Genomic DNA, 26,312 nt, shown 5'->3' on the forward strand with positions numbered 1-26,312 from the left:
GTTTGTCATCTAATTTTGACTAAGGCTTACTGGCCGAAAGGTATATTTATTTATTTATTTACACGTCAAGTTCTGTAGGACCAAATTGAGGAGCAAATCTCCAAAGTCATGGAACATGTCAGAATACCTAGCCTCATGAACAGGGGTTTATGACAGTCTTTTTGTCGTGCCTCTCTGCGACTCAGTATCTCTGCTATATGGTGAGTAGCAACATTTCTTTTCTCAATATTGTTGCATTCCATCCTGGATTTTCCATTTTTTGACAAAGACTTCTCATTTTTAGGCACTGTTTGAAGAAGACAAATATGGTTATTAAACCAGCATCATGTGTGTCCCAAGGATATCTAATTCTTGCCACCCCCCCCCCCCCCCCCCCCCCCCCAAATACACAGACATGCATAAAGGTGGTTAAATGCACGTAATATCTGCAGCTAATAACTTTGATTACTACAGGATGATAAACACCAAACAAATAATACACATGTCAACACTTTCTGTTTTGTAACAGGCTTCATTCCAGTTACTCATTTCAGAGTAAATTCTTAGTAGTACTTTGATAGTCCTTTGAATATATAATAACAGTAACGTTAGAAAAAGTCATTACATTTTGAATTTCGTACCTTTCTGAAACCAAGATCCCGAAGCCTTTCAAAAGCATGATTGTTTCTCAAAATAATGCTTGCATCTGTGTCCAACCCTGATTTTGCTAAAAGACTAGATGCTGTTTTAGCATCACCTCGTCGTACAGCAGAATTCATCTCCAACAACCAATGGCATACTGTAAGTACATAATCACACACAGAAAAACAATTTAAATCTTTTTTTAAAAAACCAAAAACAACGTAAACACTTTCCATATATTCCACAATGTAATACACTGAAAAATACAGCTTACAAGTGTTTATTCTTCTCTGCACAAGAAGAAAAGGGAAATACGTAAAGACACTAGAAAATAATCATTCAGCTAGACTGTTACACGAGATCCACAAATCAGAATGACAGGAGGGAATAAGTGGGACAGGACAAAAGTTAACACTATGGTATAATAGGTGGTCTCTAAAAAGTAAGGAAGAAAGGACACTGTTGACAGAATAAAGAAAGTGAAGTTTGAAAGAACAGTATAAGCCAAAAAAGGAGTGGAAAAAGCTAATGACTTGATAGAGCAAAAAAGCATATTCATAAATATAATGTACAGCAAAACAAGATGAGAGAATAATAAAATAAAACTGAACATATGTGGAGAGAGAAATGAGAGGTAAGAGAGAACGAGGAAACAAGAAGTTCATGATCTAGACATTTTTGTGGTGGTAAAGGTTTTCTTTATTTTTAAATTAAATTTAAATGACATCAAGCAATTAATATTATAATGACACTGGAAAACCCTAGATGAAATGCACATAGTAGGATCAACTGTAACCATTTGTTGCATAGCTGAGATATGACAAGCACACGAACAAGATTAGAAACACTGCTGACCTTATGCACATACGGCTACATTATTCTTGAGCCTGTCTTTGTTGCATGTGGCACTTGATACATGGAAGAGTGGATTGAGGAATAAGGGGAGGGGGCAGATGGACCACATGGGTGGATGTGGGTGTGGACAAAGGGTAGTAAAGACTGATGCTTGGAGAATCGTTAAATTGAAGTATGTATTGTACGGATAATTATTCCCATCTACATAAGTCAGAGAACCTGGTATTAGGAAAGGGGCAACGGGGGTCCAGGTGGCATGGGTTTTGAGGCAACTCTTGAGGTTGAGTGTTGAGCTCAGTAGCATGTTCTGCAACTGGTTGGTCAACTTTGGCCCCTGATCATTGTTTGGTAGTTGCCATTCATTCAGGTGAAGAGCTGGTTGGTGGTCAGTCCAAAAAAAGAGGCTGTATAGATGTCACAGAAAAGTCTGTATATGATATAACTTCTTTCATAGATGGCCATGCTTCTAATACAGTAAGATGTGCCTGTGATGGACTATGGTGGTTCATGGGGGTGGTGGAGAACTAGTGGCATGTGACGATTTAGAACAGGAGGTCTACATCTACATCTACGCCTGTACTCTGCAAGAAACCACAAAGTGGGTGGCGGAGGGTATTTCTGGTACCACCATATGAGTCTCAAGAGTCTTTGGTATACATGGGTACACAGCCGCTGTGAACTACTTGAGAGAAGCAGGAAAATGATTTTCCCCTCCAGATATCTGAGCCCACCCTTCCTTGTTCCATTTGTGAATGGCATATGGGAAAAATAAGTGTTAGTAAACCTAGAGCTAATGCTGTAATTTCTTGGATTTTCTCACTGTATTCGTTCTGTGAGATGTATGAGGGAGGAAGTAATACAGAACAATGCTAGATTTGTCGGAACATACTCTTGTGGAATTTCAATGGTAAATCTCTCTATGATGCACAATGCCTCTTTTGAAGCATCATTGATGTTCGATGGGCAATGCTGTTATGCTCTCTTGCTGATTAAACAGTCCCAGGACGAAATACGCCACTCTTCATTGGATCTTGTGTATCTCTTCCGTTAATCCAACCTCATTAGGGACCCACACTGATGAGCTATACTCAAGGACCACTAATACAAGCATTTTGTAAGCCACTTCTTTCGTAGATGAATTACATTTCCTTAAGATTCTTCCTACAAGTATCAGACTGGGATTTGCTTTTCTACTCTTTGTTCTATGTGAACATTCAACTGGATTCAGTTTTGAAGGATCAAATCTGATATTTGAGTCTTCTCTATCGTCTTCCATTTTTGTATGTTCACTGAGGGACTGGATAGATTATTTCGATCTTCATACTGATTTTACATAGACCCTAATTTTCTTATGATAATGGTTCTTCCCCATTTCTTACAACCTTACTTGGAATAGACTTGTTTGAACCATACTAGGCAACGCTTTTAAATTTTATCTATTTGCACTCCACATCATTGTTCTGAGAACTGAATATTTGATTTTAACTACTCAGATATTCAGCAATTTATATCCTGTCAGCTCTTGGTAGGAAAATATATTTTCCTACCTTTTGTAACATTCCTTATGGCTCCAACTGCAGTTTTTGAACTAGGTTTGGAGGGTACTGCATGTCTGTGAAGGCCTGAATAAGACCTACAGCATAATGGACAAGGGATTGCTCATCACTGAAGATACCTCCAGCATGGGTGGCCAGACTTTATGGGAGCCTCTTTAGTGGGGAAGGGAGGGTCCTTCTCTGCTACCTACTAAAGAACATTGTAAAATGCCACGTGGCAATGAGAAGACAAGGAGGGTGTCAGCATACGACATTAGCCTGTGAAACTTTCAGATTAAGAATTATTAAACCTAACATACAATACGACACAACAAAAAGATAAATTAAAAGACAAATAAATAAAGCTTTCGGCCATTGAGGCCTCCATCAACAATACACACACACACACACACACACACACACACACACACACACACACACACACACACACACACACACATACACACCTGCAGTCTCAGGCAACTGAAACCACACTGCAAGCAGCAGCACCAGTGCATGATGTGAGTGGCGACTGGGTGGGAGTAAGGAGGCTGTGGCGGAGGAGGGATGCATGGTGGGGGTGGTGGACAGTGAAGTGTTGCAGGTTAGACAGAGGGCAGGGAAGAAGAGGAGAGGTGGGAGGGGGGGAGGGGGGGGGGGAGTAGTGGAAAAGGAGAGAAGTAAAAAGACTGAGTGTGGTGGTGGAATGACGGCTGTGTAGTGCTGGAAGGGGAACAGGAAGCCCGTGTGTGTGTGTGTGTGTGTGTGTGTGTGTGTGTGTGTGTGTGTGTGTGTGTGTGAGTAGCAACTTCCCTTTTCATAATATTGCTACATCCCATCCTGGATTTTCCATTGTTTGATTTTTGCCTAAAATAGAATATGATGGTCATAAGTATGAGGTACAGAATGACACCTTTAAACAACATGAAGGCTGCATGTGCCCAGAGCAGGTAAAGGCAACTAAGTTACAAGATCAAAACAATACTCACATTGAACAACAGACTTAATTTCATCATTAGCAGCACTGATTGCGTCCTCAGCATCTTCCAGCCAAAGCTCTGAACCCTTCTTCTGCCGTTTACCCTTCAAAATATTAAATACATTTATGAACAAAACAATCAACTACAGACATCATAAATTGTTTTTCACGTTTTGATAATCTGTAAATTTAGAGACACACAAAGAAATCTTTTACAGCTCAAACTTTCAGCAAATTTACTTTCTGAATAGTATAATTTGTTATGTTCACTACTCATCAGTTCACTTCTGCCATGGGGAGTTGCATATGCAAGACAAATATTTTAAACAAAACTAATAATATCTAGTAATCTAGAACAGTTATAGGTTCTATGTGCTGTAAAATATGGAAAAAGACATGTTTTTCTTGGAAACATGGGGACTAGGCAACACAAAGAGCTTTTTTCACAAAGTATGCAGACTAGAAATTCACCAGTTACGTACAGGACAGACAGGTCTGAAATATTTATTACATATTTTGCACACCATAAGAAGCTGGTGTGCTGCCAGTACACATTATTGTGTGATACTTCATACAAGAATAATGACAGCAATGGCTAACATATAACAGCACAACCTACTAATCTATTCTGCAAGACCCTACAGTGTGCGGCAGATGGTATAACAGGCAGCATATTTACTTTCCTCTAACTGAGTTGCATTTGTCAACAACACACAGAAAGAAAGTACATTATATATGCATACAACCAAAATTTCTACAATTGTATCCTTGATCGTTAGTATGTGAGATACATGGCGACAGAAGCAAAAGGTTTCTCAATACCTATTTAAATGTATGTTACGATACGGCTCTCTGACGCATAGCGCTTTTCTTGTAGCATCTTCAACCAAACACTGACCAAACTAAGCCATGGTACAGCACACACCTTGTTTTTAACCATGCATAACCTTTTCAATTATTGGGGAAGAGTCCAAGAACACACTCAATACTTAGTCGAATACGGATTTTTTTAAGTGACGTTATTTGCAGGCAAGTTATGTTTCTTTTAGGATTCTTCCGATGAAACTGTCCATAATTTATTTCCTCATGGCCCGATATACGTCAACATTACTGTTTAAATCACTCCAGCAGAAACTCCAAAGTATTAGGCAGTTGCAAAATATTTGAAAGACAAATCAATAGCTGTGAAGCCAAGCAATATCGGAGGGTTTTGACAATTTACATGCGTTCCTTACATTCATTTATGTTGAGGGTCATCAACCAGGTTTTGCTCCAAGAGTTGATGACTGCTATACCTGTCTCCAATTCAGGTAGTACAAATATTGATACATTCACTGAGCTTTACCAGTTGCAACACTGCTCTGTACTGTAGTTGTAAACTTTGTGTCAAGCAGCAGCAGCAGCAGCATCCAATCTACTGCACCCTCTGAATACAGCAGCGCTAAGCCCTAACCAGTCTGTTTATTCATGTAAAATACAATTTTGGCGCCACCAAATTCTTAATATGACTATTGTTACAGAACAGTTTATGAACTATCATGATTTTTTCTGTGTAAATTCAACCCATGAGAATGTACATTTAATTACGGAAGTGGAAAAAGGTGGTATATCACAGAGGTCTTACGAGGGAACCATTAGACCTGTTAATGGTGGATTTTTATGACTCTCAGATACATTGTAGATGGACTTATCCTGTGTACCTAGCTAGTGACTTTTCATGTGTAGTCCCTAGTTTCTGAGAAAACCGATAATGAAGTTTTATACATGCATCATATAACCATAACATCAGCCTTGATTTGACCAAGCAAGCATAGTACAGAGGCTAATGTCCAAATGTCCGTGGCAGTCAGACTGGCAGTACAGGCTCAAATCCTGCCCATGTATCAAGGTGCAAATACAACTCCATTTTCCAGGAAAATGTGATAAAGGCCATGTGTTAGGGGAAAACGAGCATCAGAAGAATTTGCTGTACCACACACTACCCTTAATGGTAAGTTAAGGAGTAAGTATAAAACCAAGGTGGGTGCACCAACAGCTTTACACAGAGAAGAGGACAAAATGCTTGTTGACCATTTATTGATTTGTGCTAAATGGGGTTTTCTACTGAGAAACACAGATGTATGTAACATTGTACAGGGTTACCTCAATCACATAGGGAAAATGGAAAAGAGATTTAAAGATCATCAGCCGGATTAGATCGGGTTCATGCACTTCTGAGAAGAAACTGCAGACAGACAGTGAAAATCAGAGACAACATGAAAGGAGTTAGAGCAGCTGTTTTGAAGGAGATCAAAACGGAATATTACGATTATCTTAGGGAAATGTTGGATGAAGTTTGTGACTATAATATAATTAACTACGATGAAATAAATTTTTCTGACAACCCAGGACAGGTGAAGGTGCTTGTCAAAGGAGGGATGAAGAATCTCAAGAGAATTTTAGATGCATCTAAAACTATTATCAGTGTTATGATGGCAGCAGCTGCAGATGGAACATTGTTGCCCCCATTTACTGTTTACAAAAGTAAGCATCTGTATGAATGATACTTGGGACTCAGGGAGGTGTCAATGGGGCTGGTAACAACAGGAATATGGGTGGGTGGTTTGATATAAACATGTTTAAATCATGGTTCATGAAAATTTTGTTGCCCTATTTTATGAAATTACAAGGACCCAAGATTATGATTGGGGATAACTTATCCAGTCACCTCGTGATAAGTGTAATCAAGGTTTGTGAGGAATATTACATTACATTTGTCCTCCTGCCTCCAAATGTGACCCACCCTTGCCAGCCTTTTGACTATGCATTCGTTTGCCCCTTAAAGACAGCTTGGCGATACATGTTAGATGAGTGGAAGAAATCCAACAGGAGTGATGCAGAAGTCAGTATTTCCTAAACTGTTGAAAGAAACTTTGATGAAAATAGTTATGAATTCTGCAACAAAGATAATATCAGGGTTTACAAAAAAATCTGGTATTATACCTTTCCATTTTGAAGAAGAGCTGGATCAGATTTCAAAAATGAGAATAACGTTAGCAGTGATAAACCTTCCTATACTGCATCCTCTGAAGAACATCTCCAGCAAGCCCAAGTTGCTGACCCAAATACAAGCACATCTTCAATTGTGCAAAGTGGCTGACTATACCTCCTAGGAAAGGCATTGTGGTTAAGGATTTCATCACCAGTGATATGAAGGACAGCAAGGAAAGTGCAGAGTCACAAGAAGGTGAAAATATGCTGGAAACAAGGAACTCAGGCTTCGAAGTGCTCAAACCATGTTGCTTCTCCCTCAAAGATGCCACTTCAACTTCAGTCAAAACAGGAAAGGAACTGCAGTTGTTGAGTGGTGCTATAGTTCTTATCACATAACCAGAAACAAAAAGAATTCAACATTTCGTTTGGCCATGTAATAAGGAAGACAAGTGTGGGACTTTATAAAATTAATTTAATGAAAAAAAGAAACACTGAAGCCACAACCTTTTTGTATTCTCGGATGTTGCAGACCCAATGGACATAGGAAATTGTCAGAGATGGAGCTGATCTCTTGCAAATGATATGAGTGTAAATTCTCCAATGCTGACATTAGCAGTGCGGAGTAGGACTGATTGTAATGAAGCAAGTGTTTGAATCTGAGGGTTGAGTTGTGTGTTAAAATTTTTTATTATTCTTGTTCATATATTTAAATGTGTAGGGCTATTTTTTATTTTGTAGCTACAGTAATGTTTACACTTTTTTAAAAGTGTAAAATTTTGACCATTGTAACCTGTGTGAAAGTGTAACATCTACAATTGAGCAAAATAAACCTTATCAGAATTCTACACGCCATGGGGTAATGCTGATCAGTGATTTCCTTCCAATACTCACGATATATTTGCTTGTTTCAATTCTCTATTGAACTGAGAGGAAAGCATCATACATTTTAAATACAAAATTATGTAAAAATGATTTTAACGGCATGGAAAATATCAGTTAAAAGCCACCAAAAAATGATCAGTATTACCCCAGTTTGCGGTACGTAAATGATTACAGCTGGAGTTTTCTGTGATACAAATGTCACTAGAGTGGCTAACTATGTTTAGTTTTGTTACCAGGTTCGGTAGGGTACACGGGGGTGCGAAGAGCATCAGACATGAGTGATCACTAGGAAGAACAAAGACATGGTACACGCTCATGTGGGACAGTGTTATCAACACCTGACAGAGTTTTAAAGGGGCCTCATTGTGGGTCTCCATTCTGCAGGCTGTCTGAATTATGCAATAACCAGATTTATGGGGCATTCGGATGTGACAGTGACCCGGTGCTGGACAGGATGGGAACACAATGGCAGGCATTCTTGTCATCAAGGTTCCAGTTGATTATGTCTGATCATTCCAAGTGAAGATCATTGTATTGCGCATGAAACACACCAACTTTTTCACACCTGCACCTGCCATACAAGAATAAGTAACGGATTCCCTGCAACATTCTATGTTTTCCCACACCACTGACTGGAGACTAGCAGCAGCTGGACTAGAGAATTACGGTTCTACTTGTAGGCTGCCACTAACAGCACAACACAAATGCCCATGTTTGGAGGGAAGCATGGACTGCTATTGAATAGCTTTGCATTGTGTTTAGTAATTAATCTCGGTTCTGCAACACCCTGGCCATCTATCGCCAGCAATTATGGGAGTGTTCTGGGGAGATGTCCCATACTTCATTGTGTTACTGCTAGCATTGTGGCTGGAGTCATTGAGTTTCATTTCATGTCATGGCTATCAGTAATTGAGAGAACTCAGACGGCACAATGATATGTCACAGACGTACTGCATCCTCACGTATTATCTCTCATCCGACAGGATCACTGTGCCATTTTTCAACAGGACAGTTTTTGTACACACATGGCATGTGTCTCTACAGACTATCTCTGTGATGATGGGGTACTCTTGTAGACAGCAAGATTCCCACAGCTGTTCCCAATAGAATGTGTATCGCATCAGCTCGGACATCAACTCCGTTCTATTGCTAGTATCTGGGATGTCAAGGACCAGTTACAACAGAAGTGAGCCAGCTTGCCTCATGAGAAGATACACTGGCTTTATGACACTCATCCTAACCAAATAAGTGAATGCATCCAGGCCAGAGAGGTTCAATGTCATGCTGATAGTGGGCTCATACTGCCAATTTCCTTGTAAATTTGATTTGATTTTGTAACCGCTGGAATCCATGAAGTTCCATTTAATTTCATCCATTTCTTCTGGGTGATTCAATTTTTTAGTCAGGGAGTATATATACTTTAAAAAAACAAAGATGATGAGACTTACCAAACAAAAGCTCTGGCAGGTCGATAGACACACAAACAAACACAAACATACACACAAAATTCTAGCTTTCGCAACCAACGGTTGCTTCATCAGGAAAGAGGGAAGGAGAGGGAAAGATGAAAGGATGTGGGTTTTAAGGGAGAGGGTAAGGAGTCATTTCAATCCCGGGAGCAGAAAGACTTACCTAATGGGGAAAAAAGGACGGGCATACACTCGTGCGCGCACACGCACACGCACGCACACACACACACACACACACACACACACACACACACACACACACACACACACACACATATCCATCCGCACATACAAAGACACAAGCAGACATTTTTCTGTGTCTGTGTGCGCAAGTGTATACCCGTCCTTTTTTCCCCATAAGGTAAGTCTTTCCGCTCCTGCGACTGAAATGACTCCTTACCCTCTCCCTTAAAACCCACATCCTTTCGTCTTTCCCTCTCCTTCCCTCTTTCCTGACGAAGCAACCGTTGGTTGCGAAAGCTAGAATTTTGTGTGTATGTTTGTGTGTCTATCGACCTGCCAGAGCTTTTGTTTGGTAAGTCTCATCATCTTTGTTTTTAGATATATTTTCCCACGTGGAATGTTTCCATCTATTATATTCATATCATTAGTATATATACTTTGATATACTGACAGAAATCAGATCCATTTGTGTTCTGAAATGTCATATAGAAATCTGTGCAATAAACAAAGCAACCAGTCTGTGAAAAAAGGAGGTTTTATTATTGTATCTGTTAGTAATTTGGATCATACTGTCATCACTGTAAGTGCAAACTAATGTTACATTACTGTAAAGTGTAGGAGAATGAAGCAAATATGATTTTCTGTCATTGGTGCACTTAACATCGTGTCTCTTTGCTCTACTTAATGTAGTAAATCTTTTATAATTATTTCATTTTGTTGTGATGATTAAATAAAAATGTCTGTTCTTACATTACAGGTAACTGCTGGGTGACACGTGAAAAGTCCCTGCGTCAGTTATTTTAGGGACAGTCAATATTTTCAACACACACATACTTACGTTTTAATATTTTTATTTCACCTTGAACAGCTGCTGCTAGTTTGAACAGAACTGAATCTGTACAGAGAAAGAAAAAAATGTAATGTGACAGAATGCCCATAATACTAAAAAGCAAATTCAATTCCTTGTGGACTGCTATGAAGTCTATAGCAGTCGTACACTGTTTCATTTCATACATAAATGTAATTGCTTGCATAGAAATACACACTGTACAATGAGGGTTGGGGTTGGGTTGTTTGGGGGAAAGAGACCAAACAACGACGTCATCGGATCAAGGAAGGAAGTTGGCTGTGCCCTTTCAAAGGAACCATCCCGGCATTTGCCTGGAGCGATTTAGGGAAATCACGGAAAACCTAAATCAGGACGGCCGGACGCGGGATTGAACCGTCGTCCTCCCGAATGCGAGTCCAGTGTGCTAACCACTGCACCACCTTACACTGTATAATGACTCATATTTTCAGATCACCTTTTAATGGATGTAAATCCAGACATATATCTTCGTCAAATATTAAGATTTATGGAGTTTAATAACTGATCATCATTACTGTACTTCTCTTTTTGTTGACTGTATCAGTTACAAAAGTAGTTAAATAGAACAACTAATCTTTTGTTATGAAAGATTAGTTCACGAAGCCTTATGATGTGCATTAAATGTAAGGGGTTTTACAAATCTAGTGGAACTATTGGTTTATTGAAATTAATGTCTGACTGAATCTGCAGTGAGTTTTTGAGATATCTCAGATTTGTATACAATTGGCTCTGAGCACTATGGGACTTAACCTCTGAGGTCATCAGTCCTAAGTATGCAATTCCCATACATATGTTCCATCATGGGATTTATTGTTGACAACATTGAAACACTAACTCAATCAGAAGCAAGTGCAACATTCATTCAGTGAGAACTAGATGCAAAAAAACAATATGCATTTGGATAACACTTCCTTAAGCATTTTACAGAAAGGTGTGTACTACTCGGCAGATTTCATTTTCAACAGGCTTCCAAGCATAACAAAATATCGAGTTAAATACAAAATATTCAGTTCCAAGTTGAAGGTTTTCTTGTAGCATATTCATTCTGTTCTGTACAAGAGTTCCTTCCAGAAGTTGAGAAATTCTTTCTTTTATGTTATTTATTCATATAGTCTCGTACTTATTCTCATAGTTATGTCCATATGCGTTCATCAGTTGAGTCATAAGATGTGTTCTTTCTAAACTTGTATTGATATAGTTCATCTCACCTTAAGAAAATGGACATAAACAACTGCATGGTCTGGAGTAATGTCAAATTTTAGAACTGGATCCTGCAAAATTCTTATGATTGCTTCATCATTTCCATTCTCCAGTGCTTGGTTCAGATTGTGAAGACACATAATCACTGAAATGGTTAATTTTTTATTAATGATTTGTTCAGACATTTGTAAAAACAGAAACTACAGTTAGAGAAAATATTAAACATTCAAAAATTCTGAGTTTAACAGTAATCGTGAGATAGAAAATCTTTATTTCTAAACTGACTCAGTCATCTACGATTGCTTGTTCTATTGGTATTGAAGACACTATGCTGTGAAAATAAGCTTCTTAAGAGATTGAAATATTATGCTTCTGGCACAGAATTAGCTGTCCTCAACATTCAGGACAGTCTGAATCCCATTCTGATGGGATATTTTGATATGTCATGGTGTCTCAAGAATAATAATAGCAACAGTGAAATGAAAGAAGATGGCACGAAATAGATAACCACACCTCCACCCCATTGCATGTTTGATGGTGCACCATAACTCATTGAAACATAATTCAGCATGAACTCTTTGGGAACAGCAATGAACGAAACTGCTCAATGTATTATTTATTTCTACGTCCACCATGAGGTATGGGGTGGCAAATAGTCATACTAATTAATCAGGAGAGGAAAAAAAATTTACAGGGTAAATACATGTTAGTTCCAGTGGCACACACTTATCAGTGTTACCTACAGGGTTAAAACAAATATTTAGTGTGTAATAGCTGCTTCTAAAAAAGGATGGAATTTGCATGACATTCGTCACAGGAATCATACACTGGAAAGTATTTTTGAACAATGATTGTCTGTATATTATTTCTCACTGATGAACACTTTCAATTAATCATGCAAGATTTAACATATAATTCTTATATTTCTACTGCATTACTAAATATTTTTACACATCAGGTTGTTGCACAGGAGAGCACCATAATTGCTTCTTCATTGTTTGTAGTGTGTTCAATACTATAAAAAAAATAAAATAAAAAAAATAAAAAAATAAAAAATTGTCATACCAGTTTACTGCTGACACTAAGTACCAAACTATCCAAGCTGTCTACACAATTTCATGTGGAATGAAAAGTCATCATGTAATTGTAAGAACGTAGGTTACCAAGCTATGTACCCTGAACAGGTACTACAATCAGCAGTTTTCGTAAGCATCACATGTTTGATGGTGGAATAATGACACAATATCTCAGCCATATCAAAACTCAAAACATCGTATTAAAAAAAGGACTTTAGTACACAGATAATTTACCTGATATGATAGTTGGAGGTCCATATTTCTGCAGTATAATTATAAATTTCTGTCAAAATTTATAGATGATCATCTACTGATCAAATTCCTCATTTAAATAACACAGTTTTGGCTGAGGCAAAGTCAATCAAAATAGTTTCGGAGCAATGAAAACAGGCTGGGACCAAAACAACAGATTAGTTATCTACTCAAGAAATTTGAGTGAATGTTGCACAGGTAAGCATCTGAATTAGTGCCCACATGGACACAAAGGAACAATGGAAGTCACAATTGTTTCTGCACTAGAATTAAATAAAAAGGCAAAGCACAATATTTATACGAAAATTTACTATCTTGTAGCAGATATATTTCATTCTGTTCTGTAATCTATTATAGCTTTTACATGATTATTACTAAAAGGAAACTCATGAATGGTTACAAAGGCAACAAATTTATTTAGTCATGGAAGTGCAGAGGCTACAAATATTTTTACAGAGGCAAATTCTTCCCAACTATGTGACCGTAGTATTGGATTGACTGCCTACAGAATTATTGAGCATCTATGTGGTAGTAAGCTTCTGAACCAGTCATAGTTTCAAAATTTCATCTGGCAATTCACCAAACATGTAATGAAACATCTAATGAGAACATGAGTTATGCTTTTGTGAATGAGAACATGAGTTGTGCTTTTGTCAGTGTGTGTGTGTGTGTGTGTGTGTGTAACACTGTCATTATCCCATCTTTGATTTTCCACTGTTTGATGAGAACATATCACTGAATAAAATTTCCTATTATCTAATTATTACGCAAACAAAAAAATTACTTTGCAAAAATTTAAACTTATTTGTTTTCTAAAGTATGATTAAGATTATCCTGAGCATGTGGAAATGTTAGACAGATACAGCTTTCAGTGTATCATCTTTGAATTTGAGGCAAGCTGATCTGGGTTGAGCAGCGATATTTGCAGCGGTTGACAGGGGCGTAAAGGAGATGTGTAGGGCAAGAAGGGGAAGGAACATCAGGATAGGGGTGGGGGAAGATTTTAGTGCTTCCTGTGGGAGCGTGCACAGACATGATGGAGACAGGCTAGTGGGCTGTTAGGTGCCACATCAGGAGGCTGTGTTGTGGGTGTACTGTTACAAGTGGAGGTAGGTGAAGCAGAGTGGGGAGGAGAAAAGTAGCGAAGGGGAAAGTACTATGCAGGTGCATTGGTGAGATAAACAGCATGTGTATGGATGGAGTAGAAGCAGAGAAGGGAATAAGCAGGTGGAAATAGGGGCCAGCGAAGGCTGAGGCCAGGGGATTATGGGAACAAAAAGTACGCTGCAGAGAGAGAGCTCTAATCTGCACAAATCAGATAAGTTAGTGTAGGTTGAAAGAATGTGTATGGCTCAGACTGCAAAGCAGTTGTTGAAGCCAAGCACATCATGCAACGTGGCAGGAACTGGGTGGTCCAGGTGCAGCAACTCAATCACATTCTCCATCAGAGTCCACCACTCTCCCAAGTTACGCAATATCCTAGTCTGTTCTTAGTTCACCTCTGCTCCCAACCCTTTGCCCCATGGTTCATATCCATGCAATAGCCCTAGATGCAAGATCTGTCTCATACATCCTCCTACTACTACCAACTCCAGTCCTGTCACAGGCATTACCTATCCCATCAAGGGCAGTGTCACCTGTGAAAGCAGCCATGTTTTGTACCAACCTACCTGCAACTCTGTGCTGCAATCTATATGGGAATGACAACTAACAAGCTATCTGTCCATATGAATGACAACAGCCAACTTCTGGCCAAGAGACAGTGGGACTACTCAGCTTCTGCGTATGCTGCCCAAAATGATGTGCTTGGCTTCAACAGCTGCTTCACAGCTTTTGCCACCTCAATTCTTTCCTCTAATGCCAGTTTTCCTGAATGGTGCAGGTGCAAACTCTTCCTGCAGTATATCTTTCATTCTCTTAACCTCTTTGGCCTTAAACTTAGATGGTATCTGTCCCCCACCTGTCTATCCCCTTACCTGCTCCCATTAAAGCCCTATACATGGCTTCTATCCCATCTGTGCACCTGTACAGGCCTTTCCCTTTCTCTGCCTTGTCCTTTGCTCTCCCCCCCTCCCCCCCTAACAGCACAGCCTCCCGATACTGTGTGTGTGTGTGTGTGTGTGTGTGTGTGTGTGTGTGTGTGTGTGTGTGTGTGTGTGTGTGAGAGAGAGAGAGAGAGAGAGAGAGATATGAAGGACTCAGTCTGATAGGTAACAGTATCAAGCATACTTTCAATGTGCCTGCCTGATATGCGATACTTCCTGTATGTGTTGAGAAGCTGTCAATCCTTTTATGTTGTTGTTATTTCATTCCAGATATCTCATTGTATATATTCTCTTTGATGATCAAAGTAGCCACCAAGCGGTGTGTGGGGGAGGGCACTATTTGCATCAAAGTCATATTTTCCCTGTCTGTTCCACTCGCGGATCAAGCAAGGGGTAAACGACTGTCTGAACGCCTCAGTATGAGCTCTACTTTCCCTTATCTTTGAATGGTGATCATTGGACGATTTGAAAGTTGGTAGTAGTAATATTTGCTCTACATCTTCGGAGAAGATTGGATTTTGGAATTTAGTGAGCAGCCCCTTCTGTTTAGCGCACTGTCTATCTGCAAGTGTGTCCCACTTCAAACTTTCTAAGAGATTTGTAACACTCTCGCGATGGCTAAATGTACCAGTCATGAATCTTGCCACTCTTCTTTGGACCTTCTCAATCTCTTGAATCAGACCCAACTGGTAAGGGTCCCGTACAGATGAACAGTACTCTAAGCTGGACGAACTAACGTATTGTAACCAATTTCCTTTGCTGAAGGACTGCATCGCTTCAGGATTCTACCAATAAACTGCAATCTAGAGTTCACCTTACCAATTACTTGTGTACTCTAATCATTCCATTTGAGATCATTTCGAATAGTCACAACCAGATATGTGACGGATGTTACCGCTTCCAAAGACTGGGCATTTATTTTGTACTTTTACATTAATGGGGATTTTCACTTTGTGATATGCAGTAGGTTACACTTACTGACATTCAGAGATAACTGATGGTCATTACACGATGCATTTATTTTCTGCAAATCCTCATTGATTTGTTCACAACTTTTGTGTGATACTACTTTCCTGTAGACTACAGCATCATCGCCAAACAGTCTAACGCCACTGTCAATACCATCAACCAGATTGTTTATGTAAATCGTAAAAAGCAGCGGACCTATTACGCTGCCCTAGGGCACACCTGATGTAACGCTTGTTTCTGTTGAAGTCTCCCCATTCAGGACGACATACTGCTCTCTGTCTGTTAGAAAACTTTCTATCCAACCGTATATGTCATCGGATAGACCAGAAGCATGCACTTTCTGGAGCAAGCAACAGTGAGGAACTGAGTCGAATGCCTTTCAAAAGTCGAGGAATATGGCATCATCCTGGGAGCCGATATCTAGAGCCTGTTGTATATCATGCACAAAGAGGGCCAGCTGTGTCTTGCATGACCGCTGTTTCCTAAAACTGTGGCGATTTCTGCAGATGAGCTTTCAGAGTCTAGAAAGGTAATTATGTCTGAACACAAAATATGTTCCATGATCCTACAACAAATCGATGTCAGTGAAATTAGCCGGTAATTATGTGCATCTGATTTTCTACCCTTGCTATGGCCAGGGCCTTCTTCCAGTCCCACGGAACTTTCCACTGTTCCAGTGACCTCTGATAGGTGATGGATAAGACTGGTGCTATATTTGTAGAATAGTCAACATAGAGTCTTATGGGGATACCATCTGGGCCAGATGCCTTCCTGGCATCTAAGGATCTTAACTGTTTTACAACCCCAGATACACAAAACACTATGTCAGCCGTCCTTGTGTTTGTTCGATAATTGAAAGGGGGAATGGCGCTGCAGTCCTCTACCATAAATGAGGCTTTGAAATATAGGTTTACAATTTTGGCTTTCTGTTTATCATCATCCTTTACATTACCCACACTGTCTGCAAGAGAAGGTATTGAATTATTTGTAGCGTTCATAGATTTTACGTACGACTAAAATTTTTTGGGGTTATTTTTAGAATCTGCAGATAAAATATTGCTTTCAAATTCATTTCGCATAATTTCTGTTCGTCAGCGGGGCAGTGACTACTTTTAAAACGACTGTGCAAAATTCTCTGCTTTCTCAACTACTTCCTGATATGTTTGTTGCACCAAGGTGGATCCTTTCTCTCTCCTATATTTTTGCTAGGCACAAATTTCTCTAGCACATGGTGGACAATACCTTTAAATTCTGACGAAAGATGCTCAATATCTTTGTGTCCCATGGTGAATGCTTAGAGCTTACTATGAAGATATTCATTAATGACACTTTTATTTGCTTTTCCAAACAAAAAAACTATACACTGTTTCTTTGATTGTTTTGCAACTTCCACTGACATAGAAGACACAATGACATTATGGTCACTAATATCTTCTTCTAGATTAACATCCTCAAAAAGAACAGGTCTGTTTGTCGCCAAGATATCTAATATGCTCCCATCTCGAGTTGGTTTTCTAAGCCATTCCTCAAGAATAAACTTGTTGTAGCTGGGATTCACAGACATAGCAAATTTTTTGAAAGACATCATATTTACACCATTGACTGTCATAAGTTTTTATTACTAGCCTGCAAACAGCAGTCTGCAGCTGTGGTCTAATGCATATTTGAATATATGTGCTCGCACTGTGTAACAATGTCATTGACAATGACATACAAATGTGTCATCTTACATTATGTTGACATGGCTTAAAGCCATAATATCACTTGATAATGGCCTAAGGCTGAAATTGCAATAGTGTAATAAAAACTTTTAACAGTCAGTGGTGTAAAGATGATGTCCTTCAGACAATTGCTCAAGGTTGTATTTTGAGAGCACTCCTCGAATAACTTCACATGAGTCTTTGCTTCTGCCCCCTGTGATAAACGGGTAATTTTCCCATTCAATGGACACCTGATTAAACTCTCCATATATAACTAATGGATATTTATTTCCTATACACTCAAGACTTTCCCTGAAACAATCTGTGATGTTTGTTGCAGATGCTGGAGGTCTATAAAAACATCCTAATACAATGTTCACCAGGCCCAATATTAACCAAAGAAATAATAAAATGTGTTGTTCAGAACAACTGTGAATAATCACTCTGTGTAGAAATAAACAAACAAGATAGCTGAGAAAATAAAACAAATGTCTTTAGCCACTTCTTCCCTTGATACCAATTAGCCGAAAGTCTCTACAAACCAGACACTAATCAGCATTCCTCCTATAATGCAAAACCACCTAGTCCACCATAAGAAGTTCAAACTGAAAGTCTAACTACCCATTCTCATGCATCAAGAAAAGGGATATCCTACACAAAGCCTGGCTATAACCTCCATCATGGTATTTCATTATCCACCCAACATAAGCAATATAATCTCCCATCAATAAGCCTTCTTGCCAACAAACCCACAGTCTGCAGGTCCTTTACCTTCAGGATACTGAGATACATGACCTGTTCCATGCTCCCACCAACTACCACCTGCAGTCCAGTCATAGGCATTTCCTACCCAATCAAAGGTACGACCATGGATGAAAGTGAAACAACTAGCTGTCTAATCAAATGAGTGGCTAATGTCAAACTGTTGCCTACCACAAACTCAATTTTGTTTTTGTACTGCTATCTCCACATCCCACGCTTCTCTTTGCAAATATTCACAGACGTACCCACAAGACTAAGTTGTTTAGCTCAAGTGCCCACATGGAGGCAGTTAGGCACTTGTGAGCACTGGTGGGCAACCAGTTGACATACGGGTGGCAAGAAGCCAGGCCATGGTCTATGTGATATACTGGGACAGCTAAGTGGATGTAGGCAGGAGCGGTCAAGTAGATTTTATATACACAGCAGTGTGCAATATGGCTACTCAGCGGGTAATCCATACTATTTGCACCATCCTGCTGGTGAACCCCAAGGCACAGGGCTGAAAAAGCCTGAATTAGCCCAATCAAGAGCACAACCACTCACAAAATGTAATTGTTACTTTGGATTCATTTGTATTTAATATTGATGTAAGGTTATACCTTTTAGTCACTATCAGCCCTGTTGTACAACAACAACTGAGTCTGTCAAACTGTTGTCCTTAAGGTATTTATATTACAAAAATGACTTTAATAATATTTTCATGATAATAATATGAAAAGGATAGATTGCTACTGACCAAATAGAGAAGACAAGTTGCAGACACGCACAACAAAAAGACTGTTATACATTGAAGCTTTCGTCCCAAAGGCCTTCTTCTGAAGAGGAAACACACACACTCTCACACACACACACACACACACAGTCTCTTGCTGCTATAGTCGAACCATGGACCAGTCCACAGTCCGGCCACAGCAGCTAGAGACAGTGTTTGCGTGTTTTTCTACTTCAGGAAAAGGCCTTTTGGACAAAACTTTCAATGTACAGCAATCTTTTCACTGTGCCTCACCATCTCCTCCACATAGTGAGAAACAATCTGTCCTTTGCATAACGCTGTCATGTTCGTTAACTAATAGTTGATATGTGATGTACAATGACATGTTTGTAACAATAGTCTTCTCATGCTCCATGTCTAGGTCAACCTCATGGTTATATATAACAAATATATAAGAAGTAAATAAATAAAACAAATTATTATATATGCCGGTAGGTTATTAGATTCTCATTTTGTTGATGCTTTCTACATCTAAAAACTCACCAGACTTTCAAACAGCATTAAATTTTCTCCATACTTACACTGACTGCTGTCACTGACACATGTGAACAAGAAATCACAGACATTTTTATCATAACTTGCTAGGAGTTGAGCAGAACAATATTATGCTCCAAAGTAATGCTGCACAATGGATCCAAACAGAGAACTTTACAATTTATGGATTTCAAGTGCCTAATTCTCTCAAATGATATATGTAGATAACCTTTGCAGTTTACAAATTAACTTACCAAAGCTCCTTGTAGTAAATTCAGCCAAATATATACAGGTGATATTAGATTATATTTAAAAATCAATAGAAATATTATAGTTATATAAAAATTCACTCACTCTGATTGCTGTCTTCACTTTGCTGGTGAACAATATCTATGCAATCTTGAATATCAAAGTAAGTCAGCAATGGGCAAGCCATTTTCTTTGCCAGTTTGTACGTGCGTTTTGCTTTCAATACTTGCCAATATTTAACACACAACCCTTGATCAAGGTTCTGAGAACACAAAACACATATAAATAGTTTCATCATGTTATGCACAAAAGTTTCTATGCATAGTTTTCAACACATACCGGATGGTTATAATTACAGTGCGGCTACTCACAGAGGTACATGACAGAAACTGAAGAGCAGATTCAGAATGTTGCCGTCGGTCATGAGGTTTCAGTTGTTGCCCAGTCTGAATCTTGTATGGGTACCAGTGTAATATCAACAAACTTTCAGTATTGTTGACTATGGGAAGGACAATTCTCGTGACACTGCATGACCACTAGCACAACCCAGGGCGCATGCTGCATGGTGAATTGCAGCAACAGAAACCTCATGAATAACTCCCACCATTATAGCATGTCTTCCTCTTCCATGTGCCAGACTGAGCTTACATGTTTTTGAATTTCATTATCATCTTCTTTGAACCATTTAATGATATTGGGCCTATCCTCAGACCATTCAGTCAGCGATACTCTCTCAGTACAGCACTGTAATTGCTGCTGTTCACATAAAACAGCTTCACTAGCAGGATGCAGTCTCTCTTCTTGACAGCTATATTGCTCACTCACCATTATGGCTTCTCAAGTGAGAGTGTGCATGTCATACTGTCAAACAAATGCACCTCATGGCCAAAACTAGAACTAATTTTTTTCCATTGTAAATCGTTTCTGCGTTAACACATTAGTTTATCTACCAAGTTTCGCTGTCATATGATAATTACAGGCCACACTGATCCTCTACATCTATATACACATCTACATCTGTACTCTGCAAACCACTGTGACGTGCATGGTAGAGGATACGTCCCATTGTACCAGTTATAAGGGTTTCTTACCATTTCATTCACATATAAAGTGTGGGATGACTGACTGACTGAAGGCCTCTGTAAGTGCAGTAATTATTCTAATCTTACTCTCATGATCCCTTTGTGAGCAATATGTAGGGGGTTGTAGTATATTCCTTGAGTCATCATTTAAATCCGGTCCTGAAACCTTATTAATAGACTTTCTCAGGAGAATTTATGTCTATCTTCAAGCGTCTTTCACAGTTCAATTCCTTTAGTATCTCTGTGACACTCTCCTACAGATCAAACAAACCTGTGACCATCTGTGCTGCCCTTCTCTGTATGCATTCAATATCCCCTTAGTCCTACCTGGTACAGGTCCCACACACTTGAGCAATATTCTACACCCAGTCGCATGAGTGGTTTGTAAGCAATTCCTTTGTAGACTGATTGCAGTTACCCAGTATTCTACCAATAAACCGAGTCTACCACCTGCTTTACTCACCTTTTTTTTGTTTTGCTTTTTGCAGTGTACAATTTTATGTTTCTGAAATTTAAAGCAAGTTCCCAATCTTTGCACCACTTTGAAATCTTATCAAGATCTGACTCGATATTTATGGAGCTTCTTTCAGACAGTACTTCATCGTAAATAACTGCATCATCTGCAAAAAACCTGAGGTTATTATTAACATTGTCTGCAAGGTCATTGATACACAATATGAACTGTGAGGGTTCCAACACACTTGCCTGAGGCACACCTGAAGTTACTCCGACATCTGATGATGACTCTCCATCCAAGATATCATACTGCATCCTCCCTCCAAAAAAAGTTCTCAATCCAGTCACAAATTTCACTTGATACCCTATATGATCGTACTTTTGACAATAAGCATAAGTGTGATATTAAGTCAAATGCTTTTCGGAAATCAAGAAATACTGTATCTACCTGAGTGCCTTGATCTAAAGCTCTCAGTATGTCATGTGAGAAAAGAGCTAGTTGGGTTTCACATGATCAATGTTTTCAGAATCCATGCTGGCTGGCATTGAGAAGGTTATTCTGTTCAAGATAGCTCATAATGTTTGAGTTCAGAATATGTTTTAAGATTCGCAACAAATCAGTGTCAAGGAAACTGGATCGTAATTTTGTGGATAACTTCAACTATCCTTCTTGTAGAAACCCCATGGCACAGGGTTGAAAAAGCCTGAATTAGCCCAGTCACGAGCGCAACCACTCACAAAATGTAATTGTTACTTTGGATTCATTTGTATTTAATATTGATGTAAGGTTATACCTTTTAGTCACTATCAGCCCTGTTGTACAACAACAACTGAGTCTGTCAAACTGTTGTCCTTAAGGTATTTATATTACAAAAATGACTTTAATGATATTTTCATGATAATAATATGAAAAGGATAGATCGCTTTTTTCAAAGACCTAGGCACAGTTTTTGTTACAGGGACCTAAAATAGATTACAGTTAGAAGTGGTGCTAACTCAGCCACAAATTCAGGATAGAATCTGATTCGGATTCCATCAGGCCCTGGAGCTTTGTTCAATTTTAACAATTTCAGCTATTGCTCAATACCACTGACACTAATACTTATTTCATTTTTCTTTTCAGTGGTAAGAGGATTAAATTGGGACAGTTCTCCTGGCTTTTCTTCTGTGAAGCAACATTTGAAAATGGAGTTAAGCATTTCAGCTTTCCCTTTGCTACCCTCAATTTTATTTCCTGTCTCATTCGCCAGCGACTGGACACTAACCATGATGCCACTAACAGCCTTTACACATGATCATAATTTCTTTGACTTTTGTAAAATATCATTTGAGAATATTCTGCTTCGGTAGTCATTGAAGGCCTTTACGCATTGCCCTCTTGACTGCCAAACATGTTTCATTCAGCATCTCTCTATCTCTAGCCCTACACTTTGTTTTACACCTATTTTGCAGTAATCTCTGTTTCTGTAGAAGTTTCTTTACAGTTTCCCTTCAATTATGAACTGTTATACTGGGTATGTACCTGTCCAGTGCACCATCAACTATTCTTTTAAACTTGAGCTATAGTTCCTCTACATGCTTCTGTCTGGTGCTGAAAGATCATTGAGGTATGACACTACTGATTTTTTATCTAGTTTACAAAACATAAATATCTTTCTGTTTTTTGAATTGTCCTTTGTACTTTGGTAATGACTGTTGTCATAACCATGTCATGGTCACTGATACTAGTTTTGATGTCTATGTCCTCAAGCAGGTCAGGTCTATTTGTTGTCATTAGATCCAATATATTTCCATCAAGAGTGGGGTTGCTAACTGTCAGTTCTAGGTAGTTTTCAGAGAAGGCATTTAGTAATGTTTCACAGGATGTCTTATCATTCCCACTACTAATAAAACTGTAATTGGACCAATTAATTTTTGGATGGTTAAAGTCTCCACGATGATTACAGCATGATGAGGAACTTATGTACAAATGAACTACGATTTTCTCTAAGGTTTTTGTTTACACCAGGAGACAAGTATGGTGAACAACAGAAGGATCCATTATCACTTTATGCCCACCTCTGATACTGAGTCTTGTCCAATAAATCTCACATGCACCTTCAATTTCTACTTCAGTGGATTTTAGAGTCTACATCTACATTTATACTACGCAAGCCACCCAATGGTGTGTGACGGAGGGCACTTTACGTGCCACTGTCATTACCTCCCTTTCCTGTTCCAGTCGCATATGGTTCGTGGGAAGAACGACAGTCTGAAAGCCTCCGTGCGCACTCGAATCTCTCTAATTTTACATTCGTGATCTCCTCGGGAGGTATAAGTAGGGGGAAGCAATATATTCGATACCTCACCCAGAAACGCACGCTCTCGAAACCTGGTCAGCAAGCTACACTGCGATGCAGAGCGCCTACCTTGCAGAGTCTGCCACTTGAGTTTGCTAAACATCTCTGTAATGATATCATGCTTACCAAATAACCCTGTGACGAAACGCGCTGCGCTTCTTCGGATCTTCTCTATCTCCTCCGTCAACCCGATCTGGTACGGATCCCACACTGATGAGCAATATTCAAGTATAGGTCAAACAAGTGTTTTGTAAGCCACCTCCTTTGTTGATGGACTACATTTTCTAAGGACTCTCCCAATGAATCTCAACCTGGCACCCGCCTTACCAACAATTGATTTTATATGATCATTCCACTTCAAAGCGTTCCGCATGCATACTCCCAGATATCTTACAGACATAACTGCTACCAGTGTTTGTTCCACTATGATATAATTATACAATAAAGGATCCTTCTTTCTATGTATTCGCAATACATTACATTTGCCTATGTTAAGGGTCAGTTGCCACTCCCTGCACCAAGTGCCTATCCGCTGCAGATCTTCCTGCATTTCGCTGCAATTTTCTAATGCCACAACTTCTCTGTATACTACAGCATCATCCGCAAAAAGCCGCATGGAACTTCCGACACTAACTACTAGGTCATTTATATATATTGCGAAAAGCAATGGTCCCATAACACTCCCCTGTGGCACGCCAGAGGTTACTTCAACGTCTGTAGATGTCTCTCCATTGATAACAACATGCTGTGTTCTGTTTGCTAAAAACTCCTCAATCCAGCCACACAGCTGGTCTGATATTCGGTAGGGTCTTACTTTGTTTATCAGGCGACAGTGCGGAACTGTATCGAAAGCCTTCTGGAAGTCAAGGAAAATGGCATCTACCTGGGAGCCTGTATCTAATATTTTCTGGGTCTCATGAACAAATAAAGTGAGTTGGATCTCACATGATCGCTGTTTCTGGAATCCATGTTGATTCCTACAGAGTAGATTCTGGGTTCCCAGAAATGACATGATACATGAGCAAACAACATGTTCTAAAATTCTACAAAAGATCCATGTCAGAGATATAGGTCTATAGTTTTGTGCATCTGCTTGATGACCCTTCTTGAAAACTGGAACTACCTGTGCCCTTTTCCAATCATTTGGAACCTTCCGTTCCTCTAGAGACTTGCGGTACATGGCTGTTAAAAAGGGGGGGCAAGTTCTTCACGTACTCTGTGTAGAATCGAATTGGTATCCCGTCAGGTCTAGTGGACTTTCCTCTGTTGAGTGATTTCAGTTGCTTTTCTATTCCTTGGACACTTATTTTGACGTCAGCCATTTTTTCGTTTGTGGGAAGATTTGGAGAAGGAACTTCAGTGCGGTCTTCCTCTGTGAAACAGCTTTGGAAAAAGGTGTTTAGTATTTCAGCTTTACGCGTGTCATCCTCTGTTTCAATGCCATCATCATCATCCCAGAGTGTCTGGATATGTTGTTTCGAGCCACTTACTGATTTAACGTAAGACTAGAACTTCCTAGGATTTTCTGTCAAGTCGGTACATAGAATTTTACTTTTGAATTCACTGAACGCTTCACGCATAGCCCTCCTTACACTAACTTTGACATCGTTTAGCTTCAGTTTGTCTGAGATTTTTTGGCTGAGTTTAAACTTGCAGCGAAGCTCTCTTTGCTTTCGCAGTAGTTTCCTAACTTTGTTGTTGAACCACGGTGGGTTTTTCCCGTCCCCCACAGTTTTACTCGGCACGTACCTGCCTAAAACGCATTTTACGACTGCCTTGAACTTTTTCCGTAAACACTAAACGTTGTCAGTGTCGGAACAGGAATTTTTCATTTTGATCTGTTAGGTAGTCTGAAATCTGCCTTCTATTATTCTTGCGAAACAGATAAACCTTCATCCCTTTTTTTATATTCCTATTTACTTCCATATTCAGGGATGCTGCAACGGCCTTATGAGCACTGAATCCCTGTTCTGCGCTTACAGAGCCGAAAAGTTTGGGTCTGTTTGTTATCAGTAGGTCCAAGATGTTATCTCCACGAGTCAGTTCTCTGTTTAATTGCTCGAGGTAATTTTCGGATAGTGCAGTCAGTATAATGTCACTCGATGCTCTGTTCCTACCACCCGTCCTAAACATCTGGGTGTCTCAGTCTTGTCTACTACGACAAATACAAACATCCCCATTCACCGTCTGCCTATCCTTTTAATATGTACTCAAATTATTCCCAAAAATCTCATTGATATCAATTTCAGGTTTAAACCAGCTTTGTGTGTCTACTATTATGAGAACTTCACTGCTTTGCAAGAGTGCTTAAAACTCTGGCATTTGTTGTGAATGCTTTGGCAGTTAACCATTAGGATTTTAATACTCTTCATCTGTGCTAGGCATTTCTTTCTACCTTACAATGATACTTCTGGACTATGTACACCTATTTTTATCTTTATTGGATTGAGAGTCACTTAATCTAAGAAACCCTTGCGGACACACACACACACACACACACACACACACACACACACACACACACACACACACACAAGTGTGAGTAGACGCACTTTAATTACAACCATACGG

At 39.3% G+C, this 26,312-nt stretch overlaps 1 protein-coding gene across 1 annotated transcript in view; it reads right to left on the bottom strand.

The window, feature by feature from the left end:
• The window catches only part of LOC124712908 (ras GTPase-activating-like protein IQGAP1), a 346,898-nt gene that overhangs the window by 174,686 nt on the left and 145,900 nt on the right, over nt 1-26,312 (bottom strand). Inside the window, exons 12-15 of the mRNA XM_047242907.1 lie at nt 19,970-20,126; nt 11,574-11,710; nt 4,001-4,094; nt 621-778 (exon numbers count right to left, since the gene is read on the bottom strand). Coding sequence (XP_047098863.1) covers nt 621-778; nt 4,001-4,094; nt 11,574-11,710; nt 19,970-20,126 — 546 coding nt within the window. The remainder of the gene's footprint in view (nt 1-620; nt 779-4,000; nt 4,095-11,573; nt 11,711-19,969; nt 20,127-26,312) is intronic.

This window comes from Schistocerca piceifrons, chromosome 1 (genome assembly GCF_021461385.2).
Source record: "Schistocerca piceifrons isolate TAMUIC-IGC-003096 chromosome 1, iqSchPice1.1, whole genome shotgun sequence".
NCBI classification, from domain to species: Eukaryota; Metazoa; Arthropoda; class Insecta; order Orthoptera; family Acrididae; genus Schistocerca; species Schistocerca piceifrons.